Source organism: Orbicella franksi, chromosome 15 (assembly GCF_964199315.1).
Source record: "Orbicella franksi chromosome 15, jaOrbFran1.1, whole genome shotgun sequence".
NCBI lineage: Eukaryota > Metazoa > Cnidaria > Anthozoa > Scleractinia > Merulinidae > Orbicella > Orbicella franksi.
In genome coordinates this window covers 470,084-492,700 of record NC_138159.1, presented here as the reverse complement: position 1 = coordinate 492,700, position 22,617 = coordinate 470,084, and the positions used below count along the sequence as shown (strand labels likewise).

Below are 22,617 nucleotides of genomic sequence, written 5' to 3'. Positions count from 1 at the left end.
TTGTTTAACGTGAGGTGGGGCAGGTAACGCAGTCATAACCACATCACACATTGTGACCAATTCCCTTGGCGTATTGGGGCGTGGTATGACTCCAGGGAGATCACGGCCTACCTCAGGGTTTTTATCAAGTAGGGCGGATACTGTGAACCCTGACTTGAGAAGATTTTTAGCAACTGTTGATCCAACATTTCCCAGGCCAATGATTCCTATTTTCTGAGCTGTTTTAGTGGAATACCTCGTGTGCTGGTTGCCATTTTGACTTAGAAGATAACGCAAGGCTGTTCTCCCGATCATGTTCTTGTGCCTAGAAATGAAAGTCAACGTAAATGAAAAACGAACAAAATGTTATAAAAGATGTTAACCTCTTACTAGCCTAGCGCAAGGGCCGTGCTGGGGAATATTGGCCCAAGATCGTAGCAGTGCGCTCGGTCCATACAAAAACAGCCGAGGGCCAATATTCCCCAGTGCGTCTCGAGCAAGCTAGGTTAGTAAGTAGTTTATTAAATGGAATTAAAATTTGAAGCTGCCCGCTTTTCGAAAACAAACAAACAAACAAAAAAATACACGGCTTATGACCGTGACTACGCGCCACTATTCGAGTATCAAGCCTCCATATCTCAATGGAAAACGAGAGAGACAAAAAAGCAACAACAACAACAACAACAACAACAATTATAATGAAGAAGCGAACTTTTTTCCAAGTGTGAAGCCCGAGGAAAACTTCAAGTTCTTGGCTTATGTAGATACAATACAACAACGTATAGTGCTCAAAGTCTACCAACAACAACGCTTCTTAGTTTACTTACCAATTGATTATTTCTCGGCAATGGTACAGGCTGTGTGGTACGTGTGGTACGTGCGGTACGTGCATCTCCATTAACAGCGCCATGGGAACCCTGAAATGTCAGTCATCTCCCGTCCACAGCCTAATCCCCGGGCGATTATGCTGAAAGTGGGAGATGACTGAAATTTCCCGCAATGCCATGGATAGTTATTATTTTTTATATATATCGCGTAGTCCCCTGCATTTCAACGTTTGAATTTTTATTTGTAAACTTCCCTTTTTGCTTTTAACATTTTCATTGAGGGAAAATTTTGAACCTATTCATCGTTTTTTGTTTGTATATGATTTATTTGTTTTTCATTCATTCCAAGGATTCCGGGTATTCCGAGTATTCCGGTTCCGGTTGCCCACACCGGGAGTCCCTATTCTCCAACCTACCGAGATTGTGTGACATGTCATCCCTTGCCATCCTGTGCATAATTATCACCTTATAACTGATGGCACTTTTCCGTCACGCTATCCTACGGTCCGCGAATGTGAAACAGCTAAACGATCATTCTCTGAATGTTGGATTTTACGAGATTTCTCGTTAATTTCTTAGGAGAGAATATTATTTCCACTCCACTTGCTCGAAACGAGGCGTTTTTATTTAAATTTTAGCGATTTACGAGCGATTCAAAATTTGGCCGAAATCCCTTTCATCCCTTGATTTCTTTACTGTTACGGTAGTCAACTAGGGTAGTGATTCGAATCAACAATTAACAGACCGATGGTCGGGTTTTGTTCCTGCAATCCTCCGCGCGAGGCACTGAGTGAAGATTATTGAAACTCGTCGCACGCTAAAAGAAAGAGACTACTCGAGGGTGGGTACTCTCTTATATGGGCTTTATACGTATGTGCGGCCCCAAAGGGTATAGTTTGTTCACTGTTTTGGTCATTTTGGTCTCGTTTTTGCACTCTTGTCTTGTCTTGAATTTGGTTTATTTTAGAAGAAGCTACTTTTTCATCATTATCGATAAGACCATCAACAAAAGCTCTTCACATTGCCTTTATTAACATCTGAACTAGGTAACTAATTATGACACAGGTCTGAAACAAGGGTTTGATTCAAGGGTCAGGTCATCAATTGAGTATCAGCCTTTGGTCAGGTCATAAATAGGGTAGGGAAAATCACAGATTTTGAGGTTTGGGGTTTTGGGAAGCGGGCCGCACACCCTTACCCAATTTTCTAGGAGTACCCCCTTCTCCTAACGGGGACTGCTCTCAGTCTAGACCGATTTGAATTTTTAAATATTCACGTTTCAAGCTGACGCCCTCGACACTCGACGAAAAGATCCTCAAACGCAGAACAGTCGAAGCAGCTATCCTCCCCGGTAACACGATACGTCGATAATAAATATAGAGTATTTTAAGCGAAAGGTTGCCATAAGAACGTATGAAGCGATATGAACAAGGCATTAGTAGGCGTTTACACCCGCTAGAAGTTTACCTAAGTAATTTTTAACTCAAATGCACCTCGGTAAAACGCTGAAAGCTAAACACGGCAAGATTCCAGCACCAACCATCAAGAGTCTTCCTTACCAACCTTCAGCAATTGTTCATTTTACCTAACTTACCTTGTGAATTATAATTCTGTACCAAATTGAAATGAGTGCGGGTCCTGCAGCTATCTGATCCCGGAGTGTCGCTGGTAGGTATGCAAATTTGGCAATGCTCGAGAAGTCACGTGAAACGTGAAAACTTGTCGTGAAATTACAGACACGTGACAACTTGGGACCAAAAATGCCAAAATAAACGGAAAGACTTGAAAGGTAGCCAAGATTCCTGACCGAACGGAAAGCGTGTTTACTATTCGTTACCCGGATGTAACGCATGAAATCGAAATGAATTTCCATTTGCTCCCACACAGAAGTCCCTCGTCACGAAATCTTTCCTTGAGCCATAAGAACGTGTCGCCGGAACCCCAAACCCCTGGGACCCCTGGGTCAGCACCATGGAACCTGATGAAAACCCTTCGCTGACCTTATCCAGACTATCTTGAATACGCTCCAAAGCTGTTTTTTTTTTTTTTTTTTTTTTTTTTTGCACGCTTTTGAAATTACAAACTCTGGGAAACCTTGCGAAAGAGCCTGCGTTCGGCTAGAAAGAAATTTGTCTTGCACGGAGTACTGGGATAGAGAACGCATATTTGGACACAAATGCTGCGGCCCAATCTCCTCGTAATTACTTTTGTCGTCGGAAACGCTGACAAAAAAGTCGATCAGGGATACAGAGGGGATGATGGCTCGAAGCAAGTAAGGAGCCGGGGAGGGGGGGGGGGGGAGGGCTCCAATGAGAAAATGTCGGGGGAGCTCTTCGGAAAATTTGAATTAAACTCCAAAAATGTGACCAATCTGGGCGTGGCTAAGGATACATACCTTTCTTTCTTATTCATTCTATTGCACCCTTAAAGATGGATGCCTTGAAGACTAAAAATGGTGGCGTTTCGCCCTGAAGTGAGACCGAAATTCGAGATGACCAGCATCCCCGATTTTTTTCCCCATGGGAGTCCCTCCTGGGGTAAAAAGCTTATGAGGCACCACTGTGCTGGTAGCCAGCCTTGCTTTGATTGTCGTCTCGCTTTATATATTACATTTCATGCAATGTGGAAACTCCCAGTCCAGTTAACTACCTGAATAAGAATACAGTAATTTATTGCATGGTCATTCGAGAAGGCCTGCCTTTACTCGGGCAAATACAGGTACAATTCATGGAATATAATCGTGTAAATACAAGGTGAACTAAAATACGTGAACACATAGGCACTTTAATTTACACCATTCGAGAAACATTCGCCTTACGAATCCCATGGCGCGATAAGGATTGATAATGATGATGATAACTATGATGATGATGATGATGATGACGATGATGATTCGAATACATTTTGAGGTAATTGATACAAGTCATGTTCAACGACGACAAAGTCCTCTATACTCGCCGCAATACGTAAGCATGTCACGAATTTTTTTAAAAAAGAAACGCCCTTTGTGATCAATTAGTGTATATTCTTGGGGAAAACGTAGCTTAAAGGAAGTGAAACAAGCGTAAAACGTTTTAGCGGAATTGGGCAAACATTGGAATACTTTTGTTTCCTTTTTCGTGCGAACTTATTAGGCTTTGCGCTTCCTGCAAACTGATATGTCACATACATATCTCGAGATAAAAGGAGACTGTCAACGGTCTACTACCCATAAGCTAACATAAGCTAACTACATTGAATACACTGACGCAAGGTGAGATCCCTCATAAATATAACTGGGTATGTGTTCACGAATATTTAAAATATACACCCTATGGAATGAGATCACACTGTGGTACGTGGTAAACCTTAGGTTGCTCTGGCTAGCGCTGAACTTTACTGCAGTCTCGAAAAAATCTCTCAAAACTGCCTCTAAACCAAAAAGAGCATACGTTTTGCATAACCACTCGGTTGAGTCGAAGCACGCTTCAGGAACGCTTGATATATGGGTACCTTACAAGCTTCTACATGTATAGTCACTGTTTATAATACTTATTAAGGAGGTTTGACTGTGTGCTACTGTCAAACACTAGCCACCAGTCACATGAATTCTTATTGCACTAGTCTCTAAACAGGCTCCCAGCGAACGCGGAAAAATTCGGCGTGTGAAGCCGAGCGCGGGAGGCTGCCTCGCCATTTTTTCCTCTCCACTAGTCCGCACTCGGCACGCTCCGCTCGCCCAAGACCACACTCGGCTAGCTCCACTCGTCGGCCGTTTTCTTTTTCAGGGGCCTGCTTACAGACTACGATTGCACCATTTGATACGATAGCGATTATGTTTCATTAATTTGTGATATTGAAGTACACTTGTGATTAACACTGTAGAGAATTCTCAACTAAAGGCCTCCTGGCAGGCCATAAGAGCATCCATGGCGTTGGGAGAGATTCGAAGATTTTGTAGAGGTATACCAGAAAAGTTAAAATTGTAATCCTTATACGTGACCCATTTTCCATCTGCCTCTCCTTTGGTGTGATGCCCCTCATATCTACACACTCCAGTAGAATCCTGTGAATGTCAAAACGATAGACTTTAGTACTGCTGTTAACCTGCGTAGCAGGCGTTAAACAGGGGGGGAGGCAAAGCGCGGATGGAAGGAGGGAGACAACGCCGGCTATACTGGTGTGTGCGACATTAAAAAGCTGATTAGAGGCGCTACGTTTGCGTATCTTGAAAAGTTTAGCTTAAACTGTTTAAGTTCAATCCGTGTTAATCTCCTCCATCCTTAATCATCCTTGTTCCTTCGTGGTTTATTGTTGTCTCTCTGGTGTTTTTCTATCTCAGTAAACTACTATTTTCAGGTTTCTTTCAATTTAAAAGTAATTTTGTATGTGGTCAAAATAGCTCAAAATACCGTGATTGAGCTCCTTTAAAGGCACAGTGTTGAGGTGCACCAGTCACATCATAGGAAATTGGCCAAGTTAGAACAAACCTTGTAAACGCGCGTGATGATTCCTTGATGGAATCTCATTCCTCCGATGTTGTTGCCCTCAGTAGCACCATAACTTCCCTGGGGAAATAACACGATGGAGTCCACACCAACCTGGTCTTCACTTGGAATCTTATCAATAGCCACGTCCTGCAGTTAAGAAGGCGGAAGATTATGAAAAGGGCTTCATGTACGTCACACTGAAGTGGACAATCCTCTTTCATAACAACTCTACTGAATTATTTCACTGCCTGCGCGACAACTTGAGTTAACTATTTTGGTTCTAACTATTTATTCTGTGAATGAAACCCTTGAGTGTGTGACCATTCAAATGAAAGCTATTGAGCAGTACTTTCATGTGGTACTGTTTAGTATGCTGTAAAAGGTGGTTCTAACTTTTAAGTCTGTGGATGAAACCCTAGTGTGTGACCATTCAAATGAAAGTTATCGAGCAGTACTTTCATGTGGTACTGTTTATTATGCTGTAAAAGGTGGTTCTCACTTTCAAGTCTGTGGACGAAACCTTGGTGTGTGACCATTCAAATGGCGGCTAGTGAGCAGTGTACTTTCATGCGGGAATGTTTATCATGTTATATACAATGATTCTAACCTTCAGTCAGTGGATGACCATTCAAATGAAAACTATTCTAACACTTGAAAGTATCCGTTTGGTACTCGGCTAACCTTGTAAGATTGAACTTTCCCCGTCGGATCACCATCGTCCCAGTCCACCGTGTAGGACATGCTCTCGCGGTCAAAGCTCACGATGCTCGCCGGGAAGTAAGCCCATTTTTGGTGATGGGAGATCACGTGATCACCTATAACAGGTGCACGGTAACTTCTGATTTCCTCCTTGAGACCAAGCAAAGGTAAAATGGAATCCCTGAAATTGAACGAGAATCAATGAAATGCGCTGCAAACTGAACCACCAAAGCTAAGCATTTTTTCACCTGGGTCGGCTGGGTGGATGGAGAAACTTCCCCAGGAACACAGGACAGGACTTGAAGCTGGACAGCTCAATCTGGTAGGCTTATAAGGCGGGTGTGGTGGGGATGGGGGTGGAGGTGTGATCTAACACGCCTGCTACTCATGCCCCCCCGGGGGGGACTCCCATATGAAAAGGTCGGGGATGTTCGTCGGGAAATTTGAATCCCTAGAAGAGACCAATCTAGGCGTGTCTCGAGTTTTATTTCAGCCTAAAAGATACCACTTAAAACGGAATAGGTTCGATTACCAGCCACTGTTCAGGAAAGGAGCCCGCGTTAGTAGGCCGGACTTGAGAGACCGGCGGAAATCGAGCCAAAAACGGAAATAAGAGCAAGTGCACACCAAAAGACACTTTGACAGCTAAAAATATGGCGTTTCGTCATGAGCACCTTAAGTAAGACCAGAATCCTTCTTTTATAAGCCTAAGCGAGACGACGAGAATCCCCGATCTTTTCAGATGGGAACCTCCACCCCGGCACCCATGATATTAGGCCAATGCAGCACATACAAAACTGTGGAACCAGGAGATGGAACAAAGCTGAAGAATGTTGGTTTTGTCGAGGTTACACGGTACAAAAAGGCTCCCACACAACCAGACACGACACTAATTCAAATTCTCCAACCATGTTTGCAAAGAAATGTATGAAGACCTGTAAGGAGAATTTGCGTAAAGATACCAACGCTCATAACTGTTATCGCACTGTTGGCGGTGTGATACTTACTGAATTTCTTGTATTTTTTGCTCTAACTCTTGCTCTGAATCGACGGCCTGTAAGTTGATTGGTTGATTCTCCTGCCCAGCCACTAACAACCCTACCACTGTACTCTGCCAGTCATTATCTGCGCCCACGATCACCGGAACCACCGGTTTCTTCAGAGACTGAAAACACGTCATGTCATATCACTTTTAAGCTACAAGATGAAAGACCTATCTAGATACTTTTTAATTCTTATTTTATTCAAAGCTTTAGACAAAATTTCTTTAGACAAGTCATATGAATTCACATATAGGTTATTAACTGGAAAATATCACCAGATATTTACCATAACCAAATGAAGTTATGTACAAATTATCGATGTTTTGTGTTTCAAGAGCTATCTATCAATTATTTGGAATATTATATCGCCTGAAACTTACCATAAACCGAATCATGTACTTACAAATTATCGATCTTTTGTGTTTTAGCAGCTATCCACGAATGAGTTATTTAAAATATCATATTGCCTGGTATAACCGAAACCATGTACTTATAAAGTATCGACATTTCGTGTTTACCTTGAGGGCGAACTGGATTTCCATTCGGCAATTCTCGCTGTTCGCATATTGCTTACTAACAAACGCCAACACCACTTTAGCTTTACCAAGTCCTTCCGCGATCTGTGCAAACTGCAATTAAGTTAAAAAAGCTCTTTAGCATGCTTTCTGCAGGACATTCAGTAGAACACAGGTCCGGGTTGTTCGAAAGGTGCAAAACTAAGCTGGGAACTTAGGTCTTAGTTTTTGAGGGTCTTAGTTTTCGTCACACTCGGATAACACTATCCACCGGATAAATCACTATCCCGCGGATAGCATGGTTTGGTTTGTTAACACTTATCCACTGCCAGTGGATAGCAATTTATCCTGTGGATAGCGTTATTCAGCCTTCGAACAACTAAGGTCACATGTTTGTAAATGGCTTGATTGCACATAAACTTCTGATTTCTTATAAAACTTGCCATGGTGCTCAGAACAAGATATAAAATAATAAAATGTTTTCACACATCTTATAAAATTCTACTACTGTCTCTCAGTTTTGGTTCCTACGGAAAGGGTTCAGAACTTTAAAAATTTACAAGAAGTTGTAACCTAAATTAGAGCGGTTTTCATTTGAACGTCGAGAAGTAATTGGTTTTGCATCAACTACGCTACACGATTGACTTAAGAAACTCGCGCCACTTTTTCATCCAATCAGAAGTAAAACCAGACCCAATCGTGACTTAAACGCACTCGTTTTCCCGCGCTTTGTGTCAACTACAAGTAATGTATTAATGGACATACCATGCCTAAAGATTCATCATTCTGATTGGTTGTTTTGAGTCGTTCCGTATCAATCCATAATGAGAACCTGTTGTTCTTTGCCAGGCCAGTATGGACTTTCCTGGGATCAGCAAACTGCGATCCAATGAAGTCCTTCACCTGGTGATGTGACACAATATAGTTGGAAATAGCCGAGATACACCTAATACAGGTCAGGTTTTCTGTTCTTTTCTGTTTGTGTGATTTTATCTTCATGTACTAACCTACAGCTCCCAATGGGGTTAACCGTTAGACGTAAAATGTGCCAGAAACTTTAGCCGTTAGGCGTAAAAAATGGAAAATTTTAACCGTTGTGTCTTGTTTTGTGGCTTGTAAGTTATATCAGTCTACAAATCCTGTAAGAATACCTCTGTCCATTCCGAAATGGTCCTAAGACCTTAATATGTTTTACAATAATTATAATAAATTTTTAACTTTTTTAATCAATGCAAGTTGATTTTTAACTTTTTAAAACGATGGTAATTAGTTTCTAATATTTCTGTTGAGCGTAAGGAAAATAAATTAACCGTTAGCTGTTTTTAAAAAAGCCAAAATATTTTCGTTATCTGTAAAAGCCACCACCCTATTACGACTCTTACCTGTTTGGACTTGTGCGCCTTTTCTGAATTCACCCAGCAGTAACTGACAAACACGTCAGCAGGGCCCAGAGTCCTGTTTTCTGTGGTAGCTTCAGTACTTTGTAATTCTACAACAAGACAAAAAAAAAAAAAACACAGTCAATCAGTTCCTAATATACTTTGGCTGACAATTTATATTTTCATGCAAAGGCTCTTTTCGTGCCGGCCCCTCACCGGCTCACCTCGGTCACCGACTCATCTCTCGCAGCGTCGCGTTTGTTTTAGTCACCGATCCTACGTAGATTGGGCTCGTCACGCAATCTTGGGGAGGAAAACAGCGTGACAAACCAGGAGGAGCCCACCTTTGCTCGTGCTGCAACGCATCAGAATCTGCTCGCAGGCTATCAGTAAGTATGTTCTTATCAAACCTACCTTGTACACTTCCCATCGAATCTGGAACTCTTACTTGAGGAACGCTCTTTTTGATAGCTTTCAACAGCTCCGTCATTTTACTTTCCTGCACGTCCTTGTTGCTGAAGTGAATATAAATTTCACCAGCAATAAGAAGTCCCACAACCGTCATCATCCAATCAAATGAGCTTCCCACAACAACTGGTATAACCGGTTTTTTGACAGTCTTTTTGGCGTACTGAAACTCCTGACGACAAATTTCATCCCTGAGTGGAGAGACAATCAAGTCCTTTTATAATCACTTGTATCAGTTAAGCCTGGTTCACACTAGCGACATAACGACGTAACAACATAAACATAACGACATAAGAAGCACGTTATGTCATATGTCTACAGTGTGAACATCTTGACCTAATGACATACAGCAACATAACGACATAAGGATAAAAAACTGATCTTTTCCTTAAAGCCTGGTTCACACTAGCGACATCACGACATCGACATAACAAAATAAGGAAAAGATCAGTTTTATCTTTATGTCGTTATGTTCATGCTGTTATGTTGCTAATATGCCATTATGTCTACATGTTCACACTACAAACATAAAGTCCTTTTTACGTCGAGATAACGTCCTTTTTTTTTCGTTCGCGACGATGTCGTTATGTCGCTAGTGTGAACCAGGCTTATGTCTTTAGGTCGATGTTCACATTAGCGACATAAGGGATTATGTTGTGCCATGTTGTGTTACGCAGTGCTGCGTTGTGTATGTTGTGCCATGTAGAGCTATGTTGTGCTATATTGCGCTATGTTGTGCCATGTTGCGCCATGTTGTGCCATGTTGTGCCATGTTGTGCCATGTTGTGCAAGTCCTTATCTCGTAATAGGGTAGTACCTTCCTTTTGTGTGGTATTGTATGGCACACTGTATCAGCACATGATTATGTTAGTTACTTACTTGACATATTCATCGCTAAGGCAAGCCACAAACACCTTAGCTGTGTTAATCTGTTGGACTGTCTGAATCAGTGAATCTGCTCCATGTTTATCTCCATTCACCTTTGCTCCAGAGCTTTCCAACTGATGTCTAATGTCGCGAGGGTCACACATACTTGACATGATGGCTTCATCGTAACTGGGCGGAGCTTCGGATGGGGCTACCTCACGATTCCGGATGGCCGAAGGGCTGTTGACCTGGCAATAACAGTAAAGACATTTTATGCACCTCCAATAATTCTCACAGCCATTATTTACATTGTGATCCTAATAATATGCAACTGATGTTGTACCCACTGTGGTACACGTGGTTGTGGTGTTCACCCCTCTCAATAAACTATCTTCTTCTGTCAGTAAGTTTTGAGAACAGAATATAACAATGTTCATTTGTACATGTACATGACTGCTTGCAGTACAGTTATATGTCAGTTGCAAATTATTGTGTTCTGTTCAAATGTACAGGCGCAGGGATAGACAATTTCCTCTTTTTTGGAGGGGGGAGGAGTGGGGTTGGGCAATTTTTCCATGTAAGCAGCTTTTTTGTTCACATCTAAATGCACCTTTTGAAAGAACTTAATTTGAACTCTTAGGTTATGCAAGTGTTCTTTTGAAACCAATCTCTAGTTTCCAATAGTACAAAGAAGGTTTCTGTTATGTTTCCCATTACATGTACTTCATTGTGCATAATTTCTTTTTCCCCCAATTTGATTTGACACCACCACAAAATCCAGCAGAAGTCCGCATCAGGATGCGCAAAAAAAATCAATTTTTGAAAACCATGCGTCTCGCAGTCTCGATTTTTTCACAAAGCTGTCTTGCAGTCTCAATTTTTTGCAGGGCTAAGAACGTCTTGAAGTCCTGATTTGTTTGTTTGTTTTTGTAAATGGACATCCTAGAATCGAACGTCTCATGCTCGCAAATAAAACACTTTGAGGTCTTGGTCTCACAATTTCAAAAGTCAAAATGTCTCGGGCTCGCAAAGAAAAATGCTAGTCTCGCCCTCTGGCAAAGTCTCACATTTACCATTCACTTACCGCTCCTTTGGACAAGCTGTAACTACGATGCACTAGCCTGGAAGTCATTCTCCCTAGCCCCCAAAAACTTCATCTCTTAATTACCATACTTTTGTAACTTGAATTACCAGTTGGGCAAGTAAAAGACAAATTAATCCACCAGCCAAACACTACAAAGCCTGCCAGTCCTGGGCTATCGCACAACAATTTCTTTGCAAACGGATCCACATTTGTTCACAGGTTACTTCTATACAACAGCTGTTGTTGGAGTAGAATTTTCATGTTTAATAATAATCGTAAGATGCACTTATTTGACTTATTTATCGTAAAAGGTGATACTTTGCAATTAGTCAGGATTTTTTGGAAAAAAGGAGTTTTTGGAGGTAATTAACCTCCCTAAGAGCCCTCTTCAAAAACAGAATGGTCTCTCCTACAACACGGTTCCAATTTCTGTTCCCTACACCCAAACATTCAATCTACAAACCTTTGAGTATGAAATGAATATATCGCATGGACTTATCCCACCATCTACAAAGCTACTTTGCTGACTGGCTGGCTCAGGATCCTGAGCAGACAGAATGTCCAGCACATTGGGGGAGATGCGCAACTGAGAAATCTCCATTTCACGAAAGTATAAATTGTAGCCTGAATATGTCACCCATTTGCCGTCGCTCTCTCCCTTAGTGTGTATGCCATCATAAAGTTTCTGGCCTCTGCTGCCATCGTAGACATGAGTTATTCGTCCCTAAATTAAAATAAGAGACATTTTTAACATTCTGTAAAGTAAAATCAAGTTTTAATGACCAAAAAATTTTTCAAACTTCTAACAACACCTGTACAACATGTACAATGTACATTCAACAACACACCAAAGCTAACTAACAGAACATGTACCACAGTTTCAATTTCCGTATTAACAGACGTTCAATAACAGTTTGATTCTGTTAAAATTACCACCAGAAGGTAGAAGGGTGGGAGAGAGACCAAAAACCACTTGAAGAAAGAAATTAGAAACAATGCAAGAGTTTGAATGTAACCAAGACAATGGCACAAAACAGAATGTGTTTGTTTTAGAAAGTGACAGCCGTGTGTCTAATGGAATGAAGAGAGCAGATGATGATGATGATGACGATGATGATGATGATGATGATGTTAAAAACATCTCTCAGCTACATTTTTGCATCATTTCAGCAACCAGAAAATTGTACATTTGCCTTCATTTTGATTCGTGCCGCAAGCCAAAGGCAATATCCCTACAGTAGCTGAAAATTTTTAAACACACAAGGTCAATTCTGCAGGGGAGGTGGGGGCTCCCATAAAAGAATGGACAGGGTGCTCGTCATAGCTTTAAAGGGTTAAAAAAAAAGAAAGCAGTTTTGTTACCTCTTTGGGTGTTCAGCCTCAAAAGGTCCACAGCGGGTTCAGTTTTTGTGGTACCTTTTAGGGTATTGAACCGAAAAAAAAATGGAGATAATGTGCATTTTAGAATTGTTACCTCTAAGGGGCATAAAAAAGTTAAGCCACGCCCACAAAAGAGGATCTATATGGTACCTCTTAGGGGTTCTTTTCAAAATTTCTGATGAGCACCCCATCCTTTTCATATGGGAGTCCCTGGTCCCCTGTGGGTCAATTCATTTAAAGTTGACTTCCTGAAAATGCTGGGCAACACACCTGATGATATCGCAGACCACCCAGCCGTACGCCTTCTTGTCCCCTGTACTTCCCTTGAGGGAACAGCACAATGGAACCAATGGCAATCTCGTCTGGCTCTGGCACTCGATCCAGTGCCAAATTAAAGTAATCAACTACACGCCCAGTTGGATCTTGGTCATCCCAGTTGATGGTGTACTTCAGTGCGTTGGAGTTAAACGAGACTATGGTGGCCGTGAAATACTGCCATGGAGTTGACTCCCACATGGCTAGTACCTACAAATTAAATTACACGGAATTGTAGTTACACAATGTAGATCAGTGCCAACCAGGAGTACAAGTTGTTTTCAAGTTGCATCCCCCACTCCTCTTGTGAGTTTGCTGCACAACTTACAGTTGTACCTTCAGGTATCTTTGCTGTCTACTATATAATACATGTACAGGTATACGTATGTATGACAGTACATTTTCCACATTTTTATGGCTCACCAAAAGTTAAATGCAAATCAGAGGAAATATGAAGCTCTTGGTTGTTTTACAGTTGTAAATAAACCTAGTTATGTCAAGGCATCCTTGGGAAATTGTTTGGTTGTAACAGTTTGACTGCATTCACACCTCCTTGCCACACCCTGCCCCCACAGGATCTTTTGTCACACCCTGCCCCCGTGGCACCTTTTGTTACACCCCATCTCCATGGGAATGTCAAGTCAGGTCAATGATTGTAATAATAAGGTGCTGTATTGATCAGGTTTGTCTATACTGTGTTACATTAATTTTGTCTAACTCACCGGATCTCCAACTTTGGGTAAATTGCGGGCTTTCTGCGGTGAAGCTTGTGTTGGAGCTGGACTGAAAGCCTACAATACAAAGAATTAGCATATCAACCTCTCTTCATACAGTGTACATGTATACTGATACACCACAAACCTGGAACAAAGTCCTCTATATGTCTGTACCAAACTGCTGATTCATTGAATAAATAATTGCCAAGAATGGAATGGAAACAGCAAAATAAATCTGCTTGAACTCCACTTTTCACATATGTTTTCCTATTAGCTATGTTATGCCAGTATTGTAATTTTCTATCACTTTTTTAGTCTTTTGTCACTTGTAAACACCCTGAAACTAATGATGGATTCAGAGTATTTGAAACATGACTTCTAAATTCAAGAGTGTGTTTATTTTCTTTAAATGTGCGAATATCTCGTTCATACTCCTAAGAAATTTAAGTAACCATAATACCTGCACTTGAGGTGTGTTCTGTAATGACAAATTCAACTGTTCATTACACTCCCTCAGTTCACTGATTTCTCTGTCTTTGTCACTCTGCTCCAGCTTCAATCTCTCAATCTCCTTCACAAGAATGTCATGACTTTCATCGTCAGCTGTATCTCTGTAAATTGCATCCATACTTTCATATCCACCATTCAGCACAGGGCCTTGTCGTAGTTTGTCATTCTCTGCCCTTAACTGACTGATTTCTAGTTGTTGTGACTGCTCCTTGTCTCGTAAGCGATCTATCTCTTGCAGAAGGCGAGTCTCATTCTCATTCATTTGAAAATTTTGCGATGATGGTGCACAACCCATTTTAGAACCAAATTATTTAGCTACAGTCCTGTTCTTCTTCCTGGTTGGCAGTTTGTTGAAATTCAGTACCTTAATTGCCTGCTCGACAGGCTCATCACAATCACTTCTCAGAACATCATGATTACTCTGAAATTTAGTGCAAAATTAAAAGTAAAAGAATCAGGGTAAACTTGCTCTGTGATCATATTGCCATTTTCTATGAAGTCAATATTATTGAAGAACAATAAATGTAAAGACAATGACATGATGGATAGTATCTGCAGTTATGTACACAAGTTAGCACAGCTGGTAATGCATCCAATTCAAGCCTTAACTTTTTAGATCAAGTGTATTTAAAAGGCATCCGCAGTTGAGGGATTGATACTCTTGATCAATACCCTCAATCAACATCCTGATCGATATTCTGTCGATACTCAATTGCCACTCGATCAACACTTGATCAACAGTCGGCCGATAGTCGGCCAAGCGTTCAGACTCATATGCATTAATCGAAAATTAGTTGACTCGACCGACTGTCAAGTGAGATGTTGATCAAGTGTTGATCAAGTGTCAACCATATTGATCAAGTGTTAGGGCATCCCGTAACTACATGAACCTTAATGGATTATACTTATGTGAGAATATTAGATACACTCAGGTATTTATTATGCAGGGTGGTATACATTCCTGTCTTAAGAGTTTGCCATCATCATATGCTTAGCCATGTCCCAGATTCCTATAATTTACAAGTCTACCAATAAATGCGGCCAAAATTGGGAAAAATAACCTAGTGAAATTTGAAATTTCACCCTTAATGATCAATTTATTCCTCTGTCATTTAATAATAATATTTTCTCGGCCAAGTTAACCTATCGCAAATATTAAAGTATGTAGAGGGTATAAATCCGTATGGATTATAGATTTATTTCTTGTTTGCCATTAAGACATAAATTGTAATATTATAAGTAATAAGCTTGCATATTAAAAGGACTTAGCATGAATTAAATGAAGCTAACTTAGTAACCTGAGCAAGCTGAACTTGTTAGTTTAGCATCGTATATAACACGTATTTAAGTGTCTGATGGATTCGCTGTAAAGATAGAAGTCTCCCGCTTACAATGTAAGAGTTTCTTTTCACAATACCTTTGTAACTCGACGTTCTGAAACATTTCTTCTGATCTGTCGGAGATTCGAAATTGAAGCCGCTCGATTGACCCTTTAAAGCTTGCAAAATCGTCAGCGCAACACAATAAACTAATGATGTCCTTCTTCCTACGCACAGTGGTATAATGAATCATTCAAGACAAATTTAAATAACAGTGCAATATCCGTGGCAACCCTTGATCTTTAAATAAACAAAGCACAAAGAAGTATTTACGTTAGGTCGTCCATTTTGAATACTAAATATTTCTCCGCGGAGTCGGGTGAAAGACTGGAAACTAAAGTTGGTAAATTTTAAGATGGCGGACAGCTGTGATCGTGTTTTCAGTAGGTCGATGCAAAAGATTTAATTTTCTTCGTCAGAGAAATAAAGAAAACAGGCCGATCGTAATGGATGAGCTTGTTTCAGACCTTAGCAGTGCTTTGGATAGAACGAATGATCCGCCTTCGGCTCATTCCGACACAACGATTGGAACTAGAGAATCGCCGTCAGCAACTCCGGTCCGCAAAGCACCGAAGAAAAGACGAGGAAGGAAACGACGATCGGATTATCCACCGCTTCGAGAACGTCCTAAAGCAAGTGCTGAGAGTAATGATTCTGTAGAAGAAGCCTTAATGGATTACATTGAAAATATATCCATGTGTCAAAGTGATTCGGAAGATGAAACATCATTTACGAAACGACTGTTGAGAGTTCAACTTCATGGCCGCGAGAATCCAGATCCATATCCTCTTCCTGAAAAAGAGAAAGGGGAAAGTGATTCAGTGAGTGATCCTTTAGTAGGATTGACAAAACGTAGAAAGAAGAGAAAGCGAAAGCTTAAAAGAGTGTCCGGCTCGCAGTCACTGAACGATCGCGACTCTCCTCTAGGTTCGTTGGGGAGTTTAAAATCATTGAGTAGGACTCGAAAACGTAAGGTGTGCGGAAAATCTGCCATGGGAAGCGAAGTACACAACAGTCTCAAACGGAGGGACGAAGAAGGAAGTTTAGCAGATATTGAAAATGGCTTGAGCAGTGGATGCGGTGAACCTATGGAGACTTGTGGTTCGTCCAACCATTTCTACAAGTTGCCATCGAGGTTGCATATGCCAGGACGACTTGCGAAGCCAAGCGATCAAAGCATCGCACATTCATCTACATGGTTACACCATGATGATTGTGATGAAAAAATGGTAATGGCACGGCCAGAAAATTATAAAATAGACCTTTCTTCCTCGGGAGAGAGTGATCTGGAAGGGTTTTTCACAAATGATGAAGGTCGCCTTGGGGACGATGAGAAAGAAGAAAGCTCGTTTGAATGTGACGTGAGGATCAACCCGTGGTGGGAAGAGAGAAGTGCAAGCGATATAGAAGAAGACAAATTTCAAAATATGGTAAATGGAGTCATGGATGAATACAGGAGACCTTTTGCTTCAGGTGTTGAAGGAAAAGGTGGTTTGGGTAGGTATACAGTGTAAATTATATTAATTAATGAACTCAATTTCTACGACAGATCAACAACTTACATGTAAGCTTATAATGTTGGTGAGCCAGCTGCAGTGGTCATTGGCCATTCTACAGGTGACTCTAATATTTAGCTTCTGCCAGTCATGCATACATTTTTCCATAGGAGAATATGAATCCACCCACCTTCTCGCAGAAGGCCGAAGTTTGTGGTTTTAGCAGCAAAGTTGTTCTCTCCTTCTTAACAGTTATCTGTTCTATCAACAGAGTGTAACTACTCAATTAGTCTTAATTGATAGTAAAGGAAGTAATATTTCTGTCTGTAGTGCTCACCCCTTCAGCCCTGTCATGAAACCTGTCTGGGAGGGGGTATATTGTTATTGGCTTGGCTTGGCCCATGACATAATACCAGCAGCTATGCTCATCTTGCTGTACAGGCTGGCGGAACCCCTTGGCAGAGCACCTGCCATTACCCCTTTAGCCAGTGAGTGTACTGTGTGCATGTATGTAAGTATGCATACGAGCCAAGTAGCCCATAATGCCAGAGCTCATCCCGGTTTCCGTAGCAATAAGGGAGTAGGAGTATTTCTGCTCCCCCCCCGGAGGCAAGTCCATTGCAGGGTTACCCCCAGCATCAAATTTGCCTGTACCCATTTAAACACTTGGGGGGAGAGAGCACTGTGAGAGTTAAGTGTCTTGCCCAAGAACACAACACTATATATCCGACCAAGACTCAAACCCTGACTACTCGATCCGGAGTCGATTGCACTAAACCATGAGGCCACTGCACCTCCCTGTACATGAACATGTACATGGTCGCTGGCTTTAATCTGAGCCTCGCCAGGTCTGAGTAAAGTACATTGCAGTTACTGTTACTTGCCCCTACCTCTTTCATTCTATTCTTCCATCCCACCCATACTTCATGTTTGTCTGCAGTGACTTGACCTTGAAATTTCTCTAATATTGCATCATTAATATATATAATATCAAATTAAAATCAAAGTAGATTTACAGCTGTATACTTGTTCTTTACACCTCAAAATTCTTTGTTCTAGGTCTTCAAGGAAGGTTGAAGAAAAATTCAAAATTATCGGGACAGGTAAAACGGAATCTTATCTGAGCAAATATCATTTTAACTGCTTGGACATGCACAGTGAAGTATTTTTCAGACCTATACATGTACATATTTTATTTTCTTATCATTTTTGCATAATTTCTTGAAAATTAGTGATGGGCTGGGCTAGCCGAGTGTGGTCTTCATTGAATGGAATGTGCCAGAAAAAAAAAAATTATAATTTTACTGTATATCTATTTCTCATTTTTTTTGGTTTAACTTTATTCAAACCAGTTTGATTTTTATTTATTTATTTTTTTTATCTCATTTAACCATAATCAGAAACACAGGGAACGAAGAATTCAACATTAAACTGGTTGACCATTGCAAAGACGATGGTTGTTTAAAGTAGTAATAACTTGTAAAAATCTATTTGTTTCCATGTTAACTGCACTGCACACTACTGCATTTGCTCAAAGAACATGATCATATTTTTTTTGTGTGGTTCTTTTACAGGAAAGTACCATGGGTGACATAAACAGGAATATTGCAGTTTTTCTTCAGAATGAAAAATGGACAGAGTAAGTAAACATCGGATGAAATTGTACTTTGTTTCAACTTTCACATTACTGCTAGAGTTTCAGTTTTCAGTCTTATTGTTGTACTCTCTCTATGCAGAGTTGGGGGTCAAAATTTCCTTGTCTTTTCTTTCGACCTGTGTTTAATACATGTAACTACAGGTACACAAGCTTGTATCTACTAAATGCTGGCATTTAATCACTGTATACATACTCTGCTAAATATGTGTTAGTAAGACCTACTCATAGTTAATCATCAAAATTTGTTTTGTAAAATTATTACATTTGCATGTACACATTAAGAAAATGTTATTTATTATGCATATTGTATTCAATTCTAGATTGTCAGTTTTTCCATCAAACAAGCTGGAAAGAGCACAGGTAATGAACTTTTGCCTTTGTGCTTAATTTAAATCATTTCCAACCGATTACATGTAGCTGCACCTTACCTCCTTTAAGGTGGTTTCTTGCCTTGGGATATCCAGTTCATAAGACAATAGTCCCTATCATGCTCCAATCTGTCGCAAAATGTATGTTCCTGTCTATGTTAAAGTACATGCATGTGGTTACCACGGCTTATTTCAGTGAACATTTTACAACTTACAACAGTTATCATTCTCTCAAACTTGTATACCTACAGAAATAATTCACATTTTTCTGTTGTAACTGCATGTGTGGGACACCTTGAGTAGTTCAAGAGGTCGATAAATAACTATTGATTTTTATGATTTGTTTTTTTAATACAATGTAGGTATATCAGTGGGCATCTTTGTATTCCCTTCAGTGCCAGGCAGATCCTGTCCACAGGGGACGAGTATTACTTTGTAAAACAAGGTAAAGAACTGCACACTGCAATATGTTGTACAGAATATAATCTTTTAGGTTACTAAGGTCATTCCACTGAAATAGAATCTGCACTGAGATTTTTGTCAAACATTGCCTGTTGATTGTTTATATTATAGGAACTTAAATTTGGAAATAAAAATGCGGGGTCCCCATGTTCGTTTAGGAGCAACAGCACCTTGTTTGTACCCAATAAATTTTTATAATAGTGCCGTGATTATAGTCACGATTGCTTGCTAAATTCACGTTTCCGACTATTGTTCCTTGTTCTACACTGAGAATTGGTCCATACTTATTTTACATAGAGAAATTTATTACTCAATTCAAAACAACAGAAAAAAATGATAGGTCACCGTACTCATTTTCGAGGAAATGACGATTTACTTCTATGGCAAGGTCCAGCCGTAAAGAAAAAGCCGCCATTTTTTAATGCGCGTTCGCTAATCATGTGTGAAATTATGCGCAGTAGGGATGTGCAGTGCAATACTGGGGAATGACCTTAACTTCTTAATTACTTGCATGAAAAAAAAATTCTTATTGCAATTAGGAACAAAAGTGATTTAGACACTGCCCAAAATCACATCTTTTCCCTTCAAGTATGGTTTGTGCTACATGTACCTCCACTTCTCATATTTGCACCCCCCTCCTCCCTCCCCCACTCCGCCCTTTCCATTGTTGTAACCATGGAACTGTGTTAACAAAGCATGTTTCAACACTGATTGGGGGTATGGGGTTGGCTATGGATGAACAAGGTAATTCTTAAATTGAGAGAAGTACTGTTCTTTGTTAGAAACCTTTCCATTTCCAAAAAAATGTTTCAACACTTTTGTCTGCAATTTTAGGTCTAAAGTCAAGATGTGTTTTGCTTAAATTACTGTTAATTGTTTCTTAGTCGCCCATCACCTCCAAGACACCCTAACCGACCAGACGCAGAGACAAAGAGGCGGAGGAAAATGCCACCTCAAATTTGTGGTCCGCATTGTAAGTAATTCTTGAATCATCACAGTGCACTTTGCTTACATTTAGTTTTGGGAAGAATCTGATTAAATTGCCATTGCCACAAGATCAAACTATCAATTCTTGTTACTGAGCACCATACATTTCTTGTAATGAAACCTGTGAGAATATGTTGGTAGATATACTGTAATTTCCTCCAGTTGATAGTTTTCTTTATTGTCAAAACTTGTCTGCTTGATCATGTATTAACATTGTAACACAAAAAATAGATATGGATCACTTTTGGGATTCAAAATAAAAGGTCTGACTCATTATTTCACTAAACTAATTAAATACTGATTGCTTTTTGTTTCCATAGCACCAGTGGGAGGAGACGACCCTATACCCCCATCAAACATCGGAAACCAGATGCTACGCATAATGGGTTGGACGCCAGGGACTGGACTGGGAACTGACAGAAATGGCATCAAGGACCCTGTCAGGGCATACTTGAGACCAAAAGGACTGGGGCTAGGTCATCCCTGGCCTTCATGAACGGATCCTCATGTGATGGATATTTTAATTTGTTGTCAGGAAGAAATCACTTTAAAGCTCTGTCAAGTTAATTGCTGATGTATATAGTTTTTATGAATAGTTTTATTTTAATTTTGAGGTATTTAAACTTTTAGTGAAGAGGGAGGGATCAACATTTTGAAATGTGAATAATTATTTGCATCCACTACAAAAACGTTCTGTTAACTATCTCAAAAAGAAAATAAAGGATCTTAATATAACGTGCACTGAGTTGCTATAATTTCCCACACTTCAACGTTTGCACGAGAATTGATGATTTTTGACCGTCAAACAACGGTGGAAAGAACGAAATGCAATGAGTTATATTTTAACTTAGATGTATGTAAATGAAAAGGAAGCTTTAAAGAATGCGGGCTTCAACAGGACTGAAACTTGTTTTCTGTACAAACTTTCTATCATTGAGCCGTGAAAACACTGCGAATTGGTCAGCGTATACACATAAAGTAATAAATGTGAAATAATGAATGTATAAAATAAATGAATGATATATGTCGTCTGTGTTGAAAAGAACTAAAGAGATTGAGATCTTCGAAATGGCATTTCAACTTTAAGTTGTTGAAAAACTAGTTCTGTCTCGATTAGCCTTCAGTTAAGACAAAGTCATCTTTGTCGTCATAGTACATTCGAAAAATGGCTTGACAAACTATGAAAAGAAGTTAGAAACTATCTCGGAGATTCTTATTAAAGTGGCCATGACCAATAGTAATAGAAAAGTATCCTTAGAATTTTGGTTTTTAGTTTGGAAACAATTTGCACAAACCATCCTTTGACGGGTATAAGACTGGTTGTTATTTTCTGAAAAGCTTTAACTCACAGGACCGTCTGTCAAGGTAATAAGCCACTGTGGTATCTTCTCCGTACGTGTGGAGTTCTGAATTTGTGGTGCATTCCTAAGTGTTTTTAATTTAGGTCTTGATAATTGTAGTCAAATCAACATAGTGTCAGTTTTTAGAAAATTTTGAATTCTGCCAGCTGGTATCAAGATCTATTCCACATTCACTTCTGTTAACACTGTTAACTAACAGAAGGATAAGGAATTTATTAAGAAGTCGATCCTATGAGAGAGTTAGAACGATATTCACTGAGAAAGTAAAAGCAATCGACATTATTTTAATCTAAATTTGATACGTTTCAATAGAGACAAGTTGTTGTTGACTGAGGCAAACGTGGAACGTAAATTTGCAAATTACGACTTAGTTAGCTAGATGTATAGCTTCTGCCGATCATAAATTTCATAAATTGATGATTTTTTTTTCTCTCTGAAAACACTAATACTTCAAATAATTTCTTTTCAATTCACGTTGTTTCATACAATATATTTCTTAAACCCGGCCACTCCAAGATGGATTGGACTACATTTCAATAAACTGTGGAAGCAGCGACCACTTCTTTGTTATTTGTGAAAATATTACGCTGATTTTAAACGATTTGAGTGGGTGTCCCGGGACTTGAATTCAAAATTGTCGACATGACTAAAATGTT

General features: G+C 40.0%; 2 protein-coding genes and 1 pseudogene across 3 annotated transcripts in view; 1 reads left to right on the top strand and 2 right to left on the bottom strand.

The window, feature by feature from the left end:
* LOC145469095 (2-hydroxy-3-oxopropionate reductase-like) overlaps window positions 1-1,482 on the bottom strand; it is a 3,123-nt pseudogene extending 1,641 nt beyond the window's left edge. The window contains exons 1-2 of the transcript XR_014042276.1: window positions 807-1,482; window positions 1-304 (exon numbers count right to left, since the gene is read on the bottom strand). The exon at window positions 1-304 is cut by the window's left edge and continues 109 nt beyond it. The product of XR_014042276.1 is annotated as a 2-hydroxy-3-oxopropionate reductase-like (transcript). The remainder of the gene's footprint in view (window positions 305-806) is intronic.
* Window positions 1,483-3,100: 1,618 nt separating this feature from the next.
* LOC145469093 (uncharacterized) lies at window positions 3,101-15,908 on the bottom strand. Its single transcript, XM_081452749.1, has 14 exons — window positions 15,669-15,908; window positions 14,202-14,672; window positions 13,748-13,816; window positions 12,981-13,235; window positions 11,794-12,054; window positions 10,259-10,494; window positions 9,326-9,570; window positions 8,915-9,021; window positions 8,298-8,435; window positions 7,536-7,646; window positions 6,982-7,139; window positions 5,957-6,155; window positions 5,276-5,422; window positions 3,101-4,851 (listed from the first exon to the last, which is right to left on the bottom strand). The coding sequence occupies exons 2-14, from the start codon at window positions 14,544-14,546 to the stop codon at window positions 4,678-4,680; spliced, it is 2,445 nt and encodes an 814-aa protein (XP_081308875.1). The 5' UTR covers window positions 14,547-14,672; window positions 15,669-15,908; the 3' UTR covers window positions 3,101-4,677.
* A 75-nt stretch (window positions 15,909-15,983) lies between these two features.
* Window positions 15,984-21,339, top strand: LOC145469094 (G patch domain-containing protein 2-like). The gene is made up of 7 exons (XM_081452750.1): window positions 15,984-17,127; window positions 18,186-18,229; window positions 18,701-18,765; window positions 19,104-19,143; window positions 19,514-19,596; window positions 20,498-20,586; window positions 20,921-21,339. Exons 1-7 carry the CDS (start codon window positions 16,077-16,079, stop codon window positions 21,094-21,096), a joined length of 1,548 nt encoding a protein of 515 aa, XP_081308876.1. The 5' UTR covers window positions 15,984-16,076; the 3' UTR covers window positions 21,097-21,339.
* The last annotated feature ends 1,278 nt before the right edge of the window (window positions 21,340-22,617 follow it).